At 44.5% G+C, this 17389-nt stretch overlaps 2 protein-coding genes across 7 annotated transcripts in view; both read left to right on the forward strand.

Moving 5' to 3' along the window:
- The window catches only part of LOC114863302 (tetratricopeptide repeat protein 28-like), a 123917-nt gene extending 121503 nt beyond the window's left edge, over positions 1–2414 (forward strand). For all 6 annotated transcript variants that reach the window (XM_029164271.3, XM_029164273.3, XM_029164272.3 and 3 more), the window contains one exon: positions 78–2414. In XM_029164271.3, the coding sequence (XP_029020104.1) occupies positions 78–1687 (1610 nt within the window). In that variant the 3' untranslated portion in view covers positions 1688–2414. The remainder of the gene's footprint in view (positions 1–77) is intronic.
- A 195-nt stretch (positions 2415–2609) lies between these two features.
- Positions 2610–14885, forward strand: LOC114862756 (phosphatidylinositol transfer protein beta isoform). The gene is made up of 11 exons (XM_029163395.3): positions 2610–2739; positions 4195–4225; positions 4784–4929; positions 5129–5220; positions 5378–5385; positions 5479–5553; positions 5641–5724; positions 7751–7828; positions 10034–10144; positions 10286–10408; positions 12191–14885. Exons 1-11 carry the CDS (start codon positions 2720–2722, stop codon positions 12236–12238), a joined length of 816 nt encoding a protein of 271 aa, XP_029019228.1. The 5' UTR covers positions 2610–2719; the 3' UTR covers positions 12239–14885.
- The last annotated feature ends 2504 nt before the right edge of the window (positions 14886–17389 follow it).

The following is a 17389-nucleotide window of genomic DNA, read 5'->3' on the forward strand; positions in this document are numbered from 1 at the left end:
CCAGCATTCAAATTCTGGAAGGTTTAGTCCCTCTCAGCGATCACAGTTTCGCCTTTTCCCTTCATTTCTTGCCTTAGACTCAACGGAGCTGCCCAAGCGTCTGAGCCTGGATAGCTCCTCGTCCCTCGAGTCTCTAGCTTCAGCCCAGTCCGTGTCCAACCCTCTGCCCATGGCGTACTCAACCCTTCCCTTCTCTCATCACTGCCTGGACAATCAGGCATCAGACGCCATCTCTGTCTACAGCCTCAGCTCTGTAGCCTCCTCCATGAGCTTTGCTTCCAAGTCCGACTGTGACTTCCTTGGTCATCGGCAGCGCGGCGGGGCCACCGCGCATTACTCTGTCCACAAACACCCTCACGTCCCGCGCAGCAGGTCGTCTCCGCACGGGGCCGCCGCTGCCGCGGCGGGGGCCCGAGGGGACGAGGAGGAATATGAGGGGTTTTCTATCATCAGCAGTGAGCCTCTGGGAAGTCACTGTGACTCTCTGCCTCTGCCGCCGGGCCATGGCCAGCGGCATCACCGCGGGGGCAGGGGAGTTGTTGGCGGGTCCGGCGCCGGAGCAGGAAGAGGCTACAGTGTATCGGTATCGTCCAGGGGCAGTGTCAGCACCCCCACGTCTCCAGTCAAAACATGCCTCGTGCCCAGCCCAAACTCCCCGTTCCAGAAGGTGGGTAAGGTGAGCAGCTCAGACACGGGAGAATCGGACCAGTCCAGTACCGAGACGGACAGCACTGTCAAGTCTCAGGAAGAAAAAACCGTCCCCCTGGACCCCCAGGAGCTGGCGCAGAAGATTCTGGAGGAGACCCAGAGCCACCTACGAGCCGTAGGCAGCCTTCAGCGGGCCGGGGCGGAGGGTGGAACAGCCGCGAGCGCGTCGGCCAAGAGCAGCGCCTTCCGCTCCTCCGAGACCAGCGCGTTCAGTCGTCCCGACAGCAGCGCTGGTGGCCGAGCTCAGTCTTCCCCGCGACCGAAGCCTCCCTCGCGTTCCTCTTCGCTTCAAAAGATAAGCTCTGGCTACAACAGCCCCGCAGCGTCTGAGTCTTCGCAAAAGGAGGGCAGCCATCCCTCACCTTCCCTGGACAGCCACGCACAGTTCAAGTTAAAGTACCCAAGCTCCCCATACAGCGGACATATCTCTCGCTCCCCAAGCAATGTATCGCCCAGTTCTGGTCACCAGTCCCCGGCTGGTAGTGCTCCATCCCCCGCGCTGTCCTACTCCTCCACAGGCTCTGCCTGCTCCACATCCGCTGATGTCCCAGACTTGGACCGACTAAGAAGAGGCGTTATTGATGAAAAGGTCCAAGCTATTCACAATCTGAAGACCTTCTGGGCCAATGCTGCAGCCCAGCAGCAGCATCTAGGTCCCGTCAAAGCCGTCCACAGCACATCCGGACCTCTCGCATCCGCAAGCAGGGATGTACTGAGCCTTCTGAACCTCTCCCCACGCCACTGCTCCCCTAACGATACCCAAGACAGCCTGGAACTGCGGGAGCTGGGACTGCACTCACTGGATCGGGGCAGTAAGAACTCTTCCAATGGACACCACTGCTCCAACCCCAGAAAAGCAGCCCCATCACCCACTATTTCCACAAGCAGCAGCCCTGGTGCTCGTTCTATCCGACTGCCTGCCGGCAACGGATATAAGTTCTTGTCTCCTGGAAGATTTTTCCCTTCCTCTAAATGCTGAGACATTTAAAATGGTCCTATACTTTTATCATTTACTATCCTATGTGCTGGAGGAGTGGGGCACTTTTTGAGGACCACCAAGTTTGACTGACAGCGAGAAGGATTGAACTGGTCAGTGAATGTGATCCTGCTGGGACACATGAATGCGTTTGAGAGGTGTCGTCTTTGTGCCCATAACACTGTTAATGGCAATGAGAAATACTCAACGACCTGATACTGTGTTTGTGTGTAACTGTGTGTCAGGTAGATGTAAATACCATTTGGTATTTTTCTTCAAAACTTGCTGTTTGTGTGGGCCAAGATGCAACAGCTATGACTGATTTCCTCCATTTCAATTATTTTTTTGGTTTTTAAATTGAATGGTTATTGTTATTATTGTTTGTGTTTGTTATTAATATTATAATAATTATTATTATGTTTTGTAAATTAATTCCAGTGTTTCACAATCAGTATTAAGCATTTTATATGATTACAACGTGAACAAACCTGTACCATGTAAAAATGGATAGAGTGGAAAAAAGATTTAATATTTTTTATTGAAATCAAAGGGCATTTTTTGCCTGATTTCTTTGTGAACTGAGTGTCTGCTCTGAAGCATGGGTTCTCTTGCTATTCAATGTTAAGTACCATGTATGACTTTTTGGTCCATCATTTTTTGAGATTAAAAATTTCATGACAACCATCTGTCATTTATCAGTAAAGCGTTTCAATAAAAAGCATCACGTTTGTTTTCTTGTATTACTCACTTTATTTGACAGCCTGACTTTGACTAATTTCATCATCTTTAAAAACATATATTCACGCTGACGTATTTAGTAGTTGAGTTTACATCGACATTTTTATCACACGGCAGTTATATCGATTTTAAATTAAAAAGAAATCTCATCTTGCCACTAATGAGTTGGCGAGCTCGTGCCCGTTGCCGCAAATCATCGCTCGCGAGGGAGGCGGAGCCGCGCTCAGCTCCTTCCAGCGCGTGACGTCACCGGCGGTCGCTGGGCAGAACCTCTCGAACAGAAAGGAACAAGCTACGATGGTTCTCATCAAGGAGTAGTAAGTTACATGTTTGTTTCTTAACTGTTCTTCTGGGTCAACCCAAATGCACCTCCGCGTTTGGAGATAGATTCGTTTGAGAGAAATTATGTTTTTTTTTCATTGATTTGCCACTAATGGAAACTTTAAATGTTGTCTCGGTGTTTGACACACGAGGGTAGGGTGGGATTGCCTAAGAGCTGCCGTGGCCTACCGGCGTTAACAGCGGTGCATCTCCGTGTGACAGCTGCTGTTATTCCACACTTTATTATTAAACATTTACGTCAGACAGAATAAAATATGTCGATGTAATATATGGTCTAATTTGTAAAAGTGTCGCCACGCCTATATTCGAGGTGTAAAACTTTCAGCTAACTTAAGCTAGGAGTTTGTTAGCTCGTACGCTAGTTAAGGTAACGGTACAACATGAAAAAGCAGCTGCAGCTAGCGTCGCAAGTGTTATCTTTACAAAATTGACAAAAACGCGTGACAGCGCCGCGTAATCACACACGAGATAGGAGATTGTGATTATTGGATGAACTCATCGACTGCCCCTTCAAACCAGATCATTTTACCCGAATAGCTGTTAGCTGTAGTATGTAGCTAATTTATCGTACGGTTTTCCTAGCTAGTTGTTAGCGTTAGCTGCCTGATTTAGTACACTCAGTACTACTACACTCAATCAGAAGCATTTCTTGTCGTCATGAAACAATTGTCACTTGGGAAAGTACTCTCAACCAATAATATTCATGCAAATAATCAAAAAAAGCAAATATCAGCTTAGAATGTAGCGTCAGAAACGGTCAGGGATTTGATGCTTGTGATAAACACCCATGCACGAACACATTCAAAAACATTTTAGATGAAATGTGAACGATTTAAACCTTGAATACAGTGCATTATTAAGGACACAGCTAAGTTTGAAAAGAACCCGTGATTAGTTCTTGGCAGTGCCTACTGAGGAAAATCTACGATTTTCAATCACAGTTTTGATTATCAGTCTAAAAGGAAATCAAGACATTTCAGCAGGTATATTTTTATGTTTTATGTTCTAGGGGATGGAGATTTCACGAATAAATGGTGTTACTGTTCTATAAAAAATAAACTGTAATGTTGCAAAGAAATAAAAATTCTGCATAGTTGCAAAGAAATAAACAGTTCAGCTCTTTTATGTCAGCATAGCATTTTTCCTGCAGTGAAGACCCAGATGTTTGCAAATATTGTGGATTTAGGGTGGCTGCCAAAGGAAATGAATGTCTCAAAGATCTTCACCAAAATGTGTCCACTTTATAACTTGATTCAGTGGTTCAGTGCCAAATCATAAAATACGCTATCAAATTCTGCCAATTTACCTGTATTTTGAAAAATGTCTAAATGTTTTTTTAAATCCCATTAGTTTTTGTTTTTGTGTTCTTGTTTTTTTTTTTTTTTACACTGTGTTTTGCAATTAATAACACCTTTTTTTTTCTCTTGCAGCCGTGTGGTTTTACCTTGCAGTGTTGAGGAGGTGAGTATTTACACTAGTTTTTGTTTGTCTCCTTAACTGGTCTATAGTCAGTGTTTGGTATGGATTAATCAGATGGTTCTAAAATAGTTACTGTTACACAATTTCTAACTTTTTACTGCAAGGCAAAAGCGTGAGACCTTAGACAATGACTAGATCACATTCAGCATGATTGTTAGTGTTAGGAAGTGCACTTTAACAACAAGGTGTCATTTGTAATTCTTGTGCTTGTTTTTACATGCGCAAACACGTTTGACTGTGTTTACTTGGAGCTTTATTTTAGATGGTGTTTGGTGTTTCAGACTTTTACCCTGCTGCCTTTTATGGTTATAAAATGTGTGTGCAATTAGTGCAGCATTATAAGGTTCATTCTGATTGTGATTGTGTTCTCTGTAGGGGAGAACAGCCAATAAGGCTTATATATTTACGTACATAAACAAACAGTGTTATTATATGCACTTGTGTATTGTGACTTGACTATAAAGGATTTATACTATGGATGTTCATCTTGTTTTTTTTCTTGTGAACTAAATGTTACCGATACCTTTTTATGTGTTGCAGTATCAAGTGGGACAGTTGTTCTCTGTTGCTGAAGCAAGTAAAAATGAGACGGGTGGTGGTGAGGGCATCGAAGTCCTCAAAAATGAGCCCTATGAAAAAGATGGTGAAAAAGGACAGTATACACACAAAATCTACCATCTAAAGAGGTTTGTAGTGTCCTTTCCTTTTTTCAAACATCTAAATATCCTGGTGTGATAGCACAGTGTAACCTCATGGTGGGAGTGTTGTATTTATGTTAAAGACCCTCTGAGTTGTACATTTTACTTCCAACACAATTTCTTAATTCCTATAATTGTAATATTTCCTAATTTTTGTTTTATTTTCCATTTCTTTCCCTACAAACAGTAAGGTTCCTGGTTTTGTCAGATTGTTTGCTCCTGAAGGTTCCCTGGTATTCCATGAAAAAGCCTGGAATGCCTACCCATACTGCCGAACCAGTGAGTCCTACTCCTTATATAATTTCAAGTTTTCAAATGATATAGTCTCTTTTGTTTTAAGTTGCTGTTTGTTGTCTTATTGTTTAAATTATCTGGTTTGTGACCTGTAATGTTTTATTGTTTTTGTTTTCCCCCTCCATGTCTGACCTCCATACAGTTGTGACCGTAAGTAGCTTATGTTCTTATGATACAAGTATCCCATATCTAGGTTTACAGTGTTTTTAGTGTTGTATCACAAATGTAATGTTTTTCCTCTAGAACGAGTATATGAAAGATAGTTTCTTCATTAAGATTGAGACGTGGCACAAACCAGATCTTGGAAATCAAGAAAATGTAAGTAAATCTACATCTCTTTAACGAAAAATCAAGTTTGAATATTTTATGCTTTAATACACCTCTAATATCGTGTTTTTGTTCCAGGTTCATAAATTAGACAATTCCACATGGCAGAATGTAATGGTTGTGCCCATTGACATTGCAGACAGAAGTCAAGTGTCCACTGCTGTAAGTAGAAACTTCTCTGTTTCTAATGCAAGGTACAAAAAGTTTTGCACCTTCACTTGGACAAACCAGATCAATAACAACCTGTTTAATAGTAGGGTGGGTTTTTTTTAGGTTAAACATTTCATAAAAGTGTGTCTGTGTTAATAGCTTTCTTGTCTGAGTCGACCCAAAAACTATTTAATCTGTATAAAAAAAGGCAAAGCTAATGTAACTAACTCAATAAATATTATCAGATTATCTTCAGTTATGAGTTTTAATCAGTTATTTTTGTAGTCTATATTGATTTATTAAAAAAAAAAACATTTGAAATTAGAACACAAATCAATGCACTGGAGAAGCTGGAATCTACAAATATTTAACATTTATATCTCACAAAGTCAGTTTAATAGTTCAAATATTTAGATTGTTGTTTTTGTGTTCACATTAAACAGTGCAGACATATTTCTACTGAACTGGGAACAGTTTTATTAAAGACCGTTTTCTACAAAATTGAAAGTGTTTAAACAGGAGATGACATACCATGAAAAACGCACCTGTCTGGGCAACAGAACAGGAGACAAACTGGCATATTTTAAAGAGAAAATCCCATTAGACAGAAGAATGATTTAACAATTCCATTATATATTAATGTGCCAGTAATCCAACATTTGGTTTCCACTTGACAGAAGTATGAGCAACTTGAAGTCTTTGTTTTTAAAAATGATAAACACCTACTGAGCATCCTGGCCTCAATAACAGTTGACATGGCCTCTGTAATATTTCACAAACATAGGAGTTTTTTGATGTCGTATTTGGAATCTCTGAAATGTTATTTGAAGATGTTACACATTATTGCTGTTATTTGACAACACATTGCCTCATTTCACTGTGGCTGTGTGCAAGTGTGTGGCTATTTGACTGAGAAGCATTGGTTTCTGTGTGTGTGTGTGTGTTTGTTTGCGGTGCGTAGTTAACGAGGCGGACGTGTTTGCCCTGCTGGAGGAGTGTGTTGTGTCTGAGGGCCCTATCAGCCCTCAGCCTCAGGCATGGCTGCAGGGCCTGGGGCGTACCGCCAGCACAGATGAGTTTGTTAGTGTAATTAAGGCTCACAGTGCTTCGTATGCCGGAACTAGACAAATACACACTCGCACTCCACCACACATGCTCTTTTACTTGAGGAGTAGCTCCTTTTCGTCTACCACGGCACATCGATTCACAGACCTCATTAGTGCAGCACAGTGTATTGTTATAGTGATGGAGCTCTCAGCATTAAAACAGCCAAATTAGTGTGCGCGTGTAGAGGTGGGTTTCTATCTTTTTCCACACGTTTGGCACCCTCCTGTTTGTCCGATAGCCCTGAAAAAGTATTTTTTTAGCTGCAGGCGCATCATGATTTATTTAAAATTGCTAGGCCCTTGAGCTGTTGATAATTTGAAAGCCATTTTTTTTATTTGTGGTACTTTGCCACTCCTATCTGCTTTTTATGAAGTCAGCTTTGTCATGTGTGTCATGTGATCAGCATATCTACCCACTGTCCTTCCACCCCCTCCCTATGTGCTTTAAAATATGCTGTGCAACCTAGCTCCTGCTGTGCAGTGGGCAGTATTTATTTCACTAAGATAGGCTTGGTTACAATTCTAACACATATACAGGGTAAAAAGTGTGGGTGCACACACACACACACACACACACACACACACACACACACACACACACACACACACACACACACACACACACACACACACACACACACACACACATACACTGATCAGCACATATTTGCAGGTAGGTGTCTGCATCAATGGCACCAGTGTCATCCTAATTAAACAGATGTTGCTGTTGGCATCAGTGCCCCATGGGTTACGCTATTTCTATGCTTTAGTTTTACAGCATGATGAGACCTAAGGTTGGCATGATTTTAAGAAACAGAACTACAGAACACACAAACTACATTTGTTTTATATTGGTATACCAAACTGTGATTTTTAAACAGACAAATATGTGCTGTATATTCCATTTATTGTATAAATTGTTGTCAACGTAGGACTACAAGCCAGATGAGGATCCGGCAAAGTTCAAGTCAGTTAAGACCGGCAGAGGACCACTCGGACCCACCTGGAAGGTAAGGGTCTGTGGTAGAGCTGTGGTAACTGCACATATACTGCATTGGCACACAAATGATCAATGTCACAAAAAGCTTGGTGCATATGTGTTTGATCCTTTTTATCAGTTATATGTAACATTTGGAAGACCCCGTTTAGTAGCAAGCAAGTATCCCCTCAGTATTTATATAATATTTACTACATAATGGTGCAAAATAATAATAATGTACAGTGACCAAAGTGCAAGACTTCAAAGGTTCATTTAAAAAAGTGTATCTTTTAATATTTGATTGAAGTCCTTTCCAGTGAATGTCTGCCTCACAGCATCAACAGATGCTTTGTGTCTTCTGTTCTTTACAGGCCTTTAGTGCAGCAAGTCTTGCTTGTTGCAGTGATTGTCTGCCTGTAGTGCATTTCTCAGCAAGTGGCTTAAAGCAACAGTCTTCATGTCCTGTATCCAGAGTTTAGAACTTGGTCCAATCAAAAATGTTTTTCTGGACTTCAAAAAATACTTCTCGCTTATGGTCTCTGTGCAACTTGCCAGAGCTCTGGTAGTTTTTCAAAGAAGGGAGATAAATTCCAGATGTGCAGAGCTTTTTGCGGTCTTTTTCAATAGGTCCATCATTTTAAGCTTGGAGAAGTATTTAATTTAAAATGTAGAGGAAACATTTTTTTAAACATTTTTGTTTAATTTAGATACATTTAAATTAGTTTTAACACCAGCACCATTACGGGAAACAATTAGAAGAGCTCTGCAGGAGAGCACTGAGCTGTAGATGCGCTGGAGTGGTGTCCGTCGGCACTGTGCGGCTACCGTTTGATGAAGACAAATCACCTCTTTCTCAGCTCTAATTGGTTGTAATAGAAATTTCAAGTCACCGGATCAGATAAGGTTCTAGTTGGGTGTGATGTGAATGTGAAGAAGATGAAGAGAGAAATGAGGGAGACTGTGCATGGACATTGATTCTAAATTTGACAAGCAGCAATTGTGAATAAAGGCTCCGTCAGGAGTGTTGTTGCTTTCCCCCTCTAAACTCTGTCACACCCCGCAGCCTCAAACAGGTCCTGCTTACCGCTAGCGTCGAGAATTTCTCTCTCCTCTGCAGTGGAGCCCTCAAAGTTCACCATGGGAAACTTTCCTCTGCTTCAAGAATTTTCACAGAACAAAGACAGCCAAACAGCTTTTAAAAAGTCTGAATAAAGCAGCACAACTTTTTATTTTGTGTTTTTAATTAGATCACTTTCCCGTCCGCTGTGGACATGGAAAAAGACTGTTTTTGAAAAGGTGGGGGGGGAGTAGTTATGTGACAACAGAGGCACAATTTCTGCCGGCTTCTCAGAGCATTGAAACTCTTGTCTATCTCTGCATGCACACATGCTTGCATATCGGTACCCTTTGTATTTCTGAAAACTTCTGCTCCTTTGAGTGGGGCACAGAGAGGGAGAGAAGAAATGTCACCGTAAGTGTTTTGATGTAGAATCCGTTTCATGTGAAGTTCTCCTTTAGTGATGACAACTTTTCTAAACCCACTGCAAATTTAGAAATGTTTCTCATTTCCCCTCCCTCGCTCTCCTCCATGATCGCAGGATCAAACGACAGTGGGATGAGGGTGATTGAGGCAGGTCTGTGGCATTTTCCTCTCAGAATGCCGAGCCGGAATGAAGTGATTAATTAAACAGGTGTTCTCTGAGGGGGAGTATGGGTGTTCTGGGGGCGAGCAGGTCCTAGGTGTTAATAATGTAACCGGCTTTGCACCACAACGCCCTTATCACTTTGCGAGCGCCGTTTTATCTGCCTTCCGTGACCACAAAGGCATGCCTGTCGGGAACGGTGTCGCTGTCAGGGCGGAGGCAGAGAAATGGTTCCTTCATCTGGAGTTTATCCACTTTGCTCTGCCCCAACCCCCCTCCTCCTGTCTTCTCTTCTTCAGAGGGAGGCAGGGTGCAAGCAGCGGATGGATTTAGAAAGTGTGTTGTAGATTAGGGCACTTTTATCTGTGCACAGCACATCTTCATATTGATAATTATTTCAGCAAGCTCCATACCCAAAGCATTACGTATTAATAATTTTTTGCTCTGAATGCGGCAAAGATTATTCTAAAATTATATTCTCTCAGCCTTCTGCTGTTTTGCCGATTTATTCTCTCATGGCAAAGTTTCTGTCAGGTTACTGCTGTGCTTTAAAACGAGGTTGCTTGAAAGTCTTGATTTCCTCTCCTCGACAGAAAGAACTGGCTAATAAGACGGACTGCCCAAGGATGTGTGCCTATAAGCTGGTCACAGTCAAGTTCAAGTGGTGGGGTCTTCAGACGAAAGTAGAAAACTTCATCCACGAGGTTAGAGCACAGTGTGTTTACATAAAGTCGTGTTAGACCAATACTGTAATATGAGGATACAGTTTGACTTGGAGCATTTATATTCAAATATATTTAAAATAGTTTTTGACCCCATGACCCTAACAATATTTTTATCCTCAGCAAGAGAAAAGGATCTTTACAAACTTCCATCGCCAGCTCTTCTGTTGGATTGATAAGTGGGTAGAACTCACGATGGATGACATCCGACGAATGGAGGCGGAGACACAGAAGGAGCTGGATGAGGTGAGTGCTAAACGTTACCCAGAAGAGCACACAATAATAGAAAAGAAGCTCAACAAGTCCGACAAACGTTTGCTAAGTGTGTGTCTGTCTAATTATCTGGGTTTAACTCAGTATATTTAACAACAGCTCTGAAAATAATTCAGTAAATCCCTCTTTAGGCCTGTGTTTGTTTAATAGATTGCGCTACACTTATTGCTACTTCCTTCTTATCCCTCTTGTATGTGGTGACAAACTTTACAGCTGAAACCGCTCTGCATGGTTCAGGCCAGAAGTAGGTCTAAGGTATCTCTTCTGTCTTTAAGCATCCTTTCCCTACACCCTCTGGGGGTTCCGGTGATGCTTACACCCACAGAGCTTTAGTTCTGGGTTGTAGTGAAAGAGCTTTGCTTAAATGTGACGTGTCGCTTTCACATGTAACGCTGGATTTAGAGAACTCATAACATTTAGATCAGAGAGCTACAGCATGACGTGAGCTGGGTCAGTCTGTGTTTTTCTGATCCAGATTGCAGCTTGTGTTGTTTGCTAGTGCTGCTTGTCCCCTGGATATAACCAGACATCTGGGCAAACATTTCCAAGAACCACACATGGCAGTTTGAAGAGGTGGCCAGCACTTAAAAACGTACACAGGATCCCTGCCTGGTACCTGCAATTTGAGCAGACACACACACAGGAACTCTGGGCAGAGGGAGATTGGCTGTCGTCTAAAACAAAGGCTTTAATTTCTGTGAATCACATTCTCTGGAAAGCCTCGCCACTGGCTTGGTTATAGACCTGCTACATTTCAGTTCAGGAGCTTTTGGCCGTACAAGGAGAATAAGGGAGGAATCCGCACAGAACTGGCCAAAGCGGGCCAGACTCTAACATTCTTGGCTTCCTACCAACATGCGGCGTTTTGTAGTTGGCCTACTCCCCCTCTCACATCTCGCCCAATTCAGCACATGTTTCCCATTTTCCCTTGGAGTAAGTAAACAGGCGGGTGCCATCAAAGAGGGCTGTGGTGCGGAGGCCGACAAGGCCTCGGTCTCTGGGCTCAAGGGTCAGGAGGGTCACAGCTGGACTGTGCGAGATGGCACGGAGGGATGGTGCTCGAGTCTATATCCGGGTCTTTGAGCGCTGGGTGAACGGGCCGCTCTGTTGTGGCATTACATAGATGCGGCACTAACAGTTGTCTTTTTCTGTATTCTGGTTGTATGCCGTTTGTCGAGGAGGGGAAAGGAAAGGAAAGGGAAAAGGGGCTTCAAGATGGCTCCTTTCTCTCATTAACATACAAATGGAATTCTGCAGTTGAGAAAGAGTCTGTGCTGTGATTGAGAGAAAAAGAGAGTGGCGGGGGTTGGGGTGTGGAGAAGTGGGAGGGTGAATCCATTTCATCAGATCTGTCTATTCCTCTGTTTAGAGCCACTGTTAGTTTGAACTGTTCCATTAAGGTGTTCGGCTATCAGATTCTAACACTAATTGACTTTCCAAAGCCATCAGCCTCAGGGTGGGTGAATTTGAAAGTGATGCTTTTATCTACCTAGAAGACAAACAAGACACTCGATAAGGACCACTGGAGCCGATTTTTGGGGAAAGGCTCAAGTTTTGAATTTGCGAAAAAGAATTTGTTGTGTCTTAATTGGTTTACTACTCAATAAGTAAAACCAAAAGGTTTGTAATGAATAGAAATGAGCCTGAGCTGTTTGCACGCCCCCCGTGTATGCAAGCATCCACTGCGCCTGCCCTCACCTGTTTATCTTCCGTACATCTGATGTGTGCGTTTATTTCCCTCCTTTTTCCCCACAGCTTCGCAAACAGGGTGAAGTTCGAGGAACCAGCGCTGCAGACGAATGAAAAGCCAAAGGATTTAAAACACCCACTATGACGGCAGCAGTGATGGAGATGAAGAGTGCTCCTTCAGTGCCACCCCCCCTTCTCTCTTTTTAAATCTTAACTGAATTAGGCTGTGGAGGAGGGAGCACTGCTACCTGCAATCAATAGAGCAGATCCCTGACTTCCACCCAATCACAGACATTCTCTCCACTGAGGAATTGATTTCTAGAAACCAACGCGATCCTTGCTGATAAGACTCTGGTTAAATTTGATCTCCTGGGCAGAGAAAGGCCAGCTATCAGCATCATGTTATTGACAAGATCTAGTCGTCTGGAGAGCTATAAAGAGGAGCTACTTGCAGTAGAGATGAATTCTTACAAAAGCAAAACCATTGGCCTGATTCCACAGTGGCAGGTGTTGGACCAAATATTTCTTCTGTATTATTTCGCTTTTCTTTCTTTTTCCTTTTTTTAAATGTTTCCCTTTCAAAACATTCCTCTCAAAATGATGCCCTGCCTGGCCTCCCTTTGTCTCCCCCTTGGGTTTAACTGTACACACTGTGGCTCGGTGGTTTGCATTCCCCAGCATGAGTCTGTCTGTTTGTCATACTCGTGTTCCTTCCTGCCACAGCCTCCATTAAGAGATTACTAACACCCTTGGCGCCTTGTCCCACTGTAATCCCTCACCCATCAACCCACCTCACCCAAAGCGCTGCGTTTTATTAACATTGACAATCATGCCCGTGCAGGTCTTCACTCTGTCTTGTACAGGTTCAATGGAACACCCACACGCGCACGCACACATACATACATTGTGCACCGGAGGATAAACGTGGATTCACACTTCCACTCACAGATGTGGATGCCATTGTGGTGACTGATCTCTTAAAAGCTCAAGCTGGGCAGATCCATGCAGGCTTGTTCAGCTAAAGGATGTTGCTTTGGAATTGTTTACAGTTCTCACTTTCTCCCCCTCACCACACACACACACACACACACACACACACACACACAGACACACTCCCCGTTCTGAAGGCATTCATTCACATGTAACATACAACAACACAGTATTCACCTCCCTGACAGATGTCCCCAAAGAAAATGTGCAGTGAAAAACAGCCACAGATGGTGCTACACCCCTCCAGCCTCCGTCACAAGCCAACCTGCAACGCACTGCTCACTCCACCTCACCCAGCCCACCCTGGAGGCCTGTCTGGTCCTCCAAGGCAGGAAGCCTCATCTCCTGCTTCTTCTAGGTGTTTACAGACTCTTACCTGCCTCATCAGTGCCCTGTCGACACCAGCGCCACACACCGTTTGCCTTATTCCCTCTACCTTTCATATCGGTGTGACCCGTCGTCCAGTACCTGCTGTCCCACCTCCCTGTCTACTTGTTTGGAATAAGTTATAGTGGAAAGAATTTTGTGAGCTCAGATGTTTGGAGTGAACTTCCGTCTTCAGGGTGTGGATTTTATGCTTTTAGATTTTTTTTCCCCTGCCATTTCCTCTCGCATCGCCCGAGCAAGTGCAATTTCTTCAACAAGCAAATAAGTGCATTGTGTACGTGACGACCTGTCTTTGCTGCCAACTACTGCAGATCCTGCCCGTTCCTCACACCAGACACTTTGATATGTCCTATTAATGACGCCTGGCTTTTCTACTCCCCGGTGCACTGCTCTGCTCTCGGGCTCCACAATCACGTGGCACTGGCCCTCACCAGTGTTAAAGGCATTTACAGTAATAGTGGTTTTGCATTTGACTCTTTCTGCCGTTCGTGTTTTTGGCTCATGTTGTGTTTTGTGTTGATGTTGTTGTTACCCTAAAGGCGTCTTACAGTAATTGAATAGGTGGTGTTTTAAACGTCTACTTTCGCTAATTCTAAGTTACATATGAAAAACTCTGCGCTCAACGATGGTTTTGTTTTGTTTGTTTTTTTAAATTTCCTGTTGATCTAATGAGGGGATGTGATCACTTCCTCGGTAGCGGCTCATTGGCTTGTCCAAAGCGTGCGAATGGATTCGATATGTTTACATGTATTCAGAAACTGTAGCCTGTTAACATAGGAACGTGTGGAAGTAACTGTTTGAGACGTTTTTACCCTAACAACAATCTTCTCAGGTGAACAACACGGCGGTTCTTTTTGACACTGTTGCTCGTCAAACAGTTGACCCGTTCGTCAATACGATATCACCATCTTCAGACACTTGAAGGTGGTCACGATGCAGGCCCGTTCTGTGTGAGGCAGCCAGTAGGCCGTTGTTACTGTACTGTACTGCGATTGTATGCATTCAGCGTAATCGGTGTTTGGACAGATCCAGGCAGTGTTAAATGGACAAACCCGTTGACTTAATACAATAAGGTAAATCATTAGTTCACAAAGAAAGTACAGTCACATTCTACTTTGTATTCTGCCTATTCTGATTGCCTTGCTTTTAATGGTTTCCGATAAGCTTTTTAATTTGAGGGGTCGTGGGCTTGAATGTATATTTGTGCCTTTTCTGTCTTCTTGTGCCTTAAAGTCTACATGTTCCATCAAAGTATCAAATAAATCTGCTGGAAAATAATGTTTAGGTAGTTGAATGGTTGACGTTTACTTTTTTTAAAAGATTTATATTCATGTTTTCTTTACAGCAGTACATGTTTTGACCGAATAAACATTTAATCAGCAAAGTTATTGGTGACGTGGTTGTGAACCGGAACGTTCGGTGACCTGCAGGTCATTGGAGTCGCACAATAGGCGCGGAATCCATGCTAAAGAGCAGGAAGAGCCGCCGGTCTGCCGGCCGAGATATCTGCTGATTTTATTGTTTGTGGCTGAATAGTCGCATGCGCCTGCTGCACGGAAACCAGTCCTAATGTCCCAGAAGAAGCAAATAATGCTGTTTCTAAAAGGGGAGATGGGCAGGCTCGCCCACACACCTCCTGTTAGGTGGCAGCTCGGTAATCTCCAGTAGGCACGCATCCATCCATCCATGTGTCTCTGTCACAGGCGAGATGAAGGGACGTGTCAGGAGCGAGCCCCCTGTCGTCTAAAAAGCCGAGGCGATGGATGACGAGCAGAATCTGGAGCCTCTACTGAGCGGGACAGTCCGGCGTGTTGCCGAACGCCGTGTTCAACTCATCGGGCAGGATTCACAATTGTTTCCTGTCCAAATTAATTGTAAATCGCCTACGCTTCACAGAGAAAATGGAAAAAAAAATCAAAGCTGTAGCAGTGTTACTTGCAACACATGGCTGCATTTCCTGCCGCAAGACGACTCGCTGGGGCGCGAGCTTCTGTTTTTCAGGAGGAAGTGGCTCAGTCAGGAGCGCACGCGCCGCTTGTGCGCGCGCGGCCCTCCCCCGGGGCCCCCGGCGTTCTCGGCGGCGGCGGCTCCGGGCTTTCGTGGAGAGGAAAAAGTATTTCTGGCTCGCGCGGGTTGCCAGTGATGTCACAAGTGTTTCCTCATCCTGCGGGCCCGGGTCAACTTTAGCCCCGGAGACTCTGACTCCTTCCTGTTGTTCCGCGGAAGGTGGGAAGAAGCGTGGAGCCGACCAGCGACGAGGGGGCGGCGGCGGCGGCTTCTCCGTCGCATCCCTCGCCCCACAAACACAATGGGTCCTCTCTGGATGACAGATGCCGTTTAACCCGCCCTGACCCGGAGAGTTGTGACGGCTCGGCTGAGTGACAGGCCCAGCCACAACACGCGGGCTCCAACGGCACAGGACGCCACCCCAGCAACGGGGGACGGAGCTGTCTCTCTGGGCACCACTAATAGTAATGTATGTGTGTGAGGCTACAGACTACAGGCCACCCACTTCTGCCTCCGTGCCTATTGAGTGAAATATTGAGACAAATTGAGGACTAAATCACTGCAGAGCAGAGTGTTATTGTGACAGTGCTTGAAAGCCTGCAGACTGTCCATTGTCATGAAGTCGCCACAGCAGCAGCTCTGAGCTACATTTATCATCACGGTGGACTGGGGGCGGCGGGGGGCATCGGTTTGTCATAGTTAACTTGTCTCTGCGTTTGAGGAGAACAGACAGCGATAGCAGGAGCTCCGAGTGACAGTCGGCGAGAGCTGTATCAAGAAAATATGTGTGACGCGTCGGTGGGGGATTGATGACGCGGCGGCTTCTGTGAGTCGAGGGCTCCGACGTGCGCGGTGTTATTTCTAAAGGGGGGCCTCGCGCCGCCGCGGCTAAAGCGGCCGGATGTGCGCTCGCTTGCGCCTTCGTCTGCGGTGGAACTCTAACGATGCTCCATCTCGCTGGCTCTCAGACGCGGAGCCAGTTCTCCAGGAAGGTGATGCGGAGAAAGTGTGTGTGATTTTTTTTTATTATTTTTATTTTATTTTTTCTCCCTCTAAGCAACACATCCCACAAGCACAGCAGTGTTCGGAACATCTCGCCGGCTCAACATGCCTCTCTTTGCTTCTCAAGAAGACAGGCACTTTACACCATGCCTCCTCCTAAACACAATCACTGTCTATCCCTGTCTCCTCACTGTGAGCTGCTGTCCTCTCAGCTGGCTGCAATTCCAAATATACCCACTTCCCAGCGCCCCTCAGTGCCTTCAATGCTTTGTCCTGACTTGTTTCCAGCCGTCTCCTTTAGGTGCATTAAGCTATAGTCTGCTATGAAGCTGCATGTTTGCAGCAGCCCATCAGATCAAATGTCTTGACACATGCTAAAAATGATCATCTTATGTCTTATCTGGTCAGACATCATTAGGTAATATTAAATAAAAATGTCAAAGCAAATGAGACACAGCAGTGTAGTACAGAATAAATGCAGCTCAACGCGTTGACCTTAATCAGTGATGTTTTTCATTAAACTCTTGCAGCTCCCTTAAAGCACCCAACTTATTCGATGTGAATGCAAATAATTCATGGGATTTGTTTAAATGCGTCATGACTGTTTAGGAAATGGGTCAAGATTCATCACTGGTGAAAAATGATTTGTTGTTTTTTCTCCGCTTCATTCAGATGTGGACCGACCAGTGTGTGTGATTTAGAAACCAGAGAGTAACACGTGTTTACCTTGGGTTCCAATTAGTTCGAAATGCATATGCACAGTTTGCATTCAGATCCTTAATGTAGGAAAGATCTTCACTGAAGCTCCAGCATTCACGTGCACACACGTCCTCTAGTCTCATCCTCCCACGCCGGCCGCTAGGGGGCACTGTGTCTGTT

This window comes from Betta splendens, chromosome 9, assembly GCF_900634795.4.
Source record: "Betta splendens chromosome 9, fBetSpl5.4, whole genome shotgun sequence".
NCBI lineage: Eukaryota > Metazoa > Chordata > Actinopteri > Anabantiformes > Osphronemidae > Betta > Betta splendens.

What these genes read in the sequence shown, in the direction of transcription:
- LOC114862756 (XM_029163395.3), top strand. Translation starts at nt 2,720, where the DNA reads ATGGTTCTCATCAAGGAGTA. An exon ending in ATCTTGGAAATCAAGAAAAT is followed by an intron (nt 5,554 to 5,640) that starts GTAAGTAAATCT and finishes TTTTTGTTCCAG; the next exon opens with GTTCATAAATTAGACAATTC. An exon ending in TAGAAAACTTCATCCACGAG is followed by an intron (nt 10,145 to 10,285) that starts GTTAGAGCACAG and finishes TTTTATCCTCAG; the next exon opens with CAAGAGAAAAGGATCTTTAC.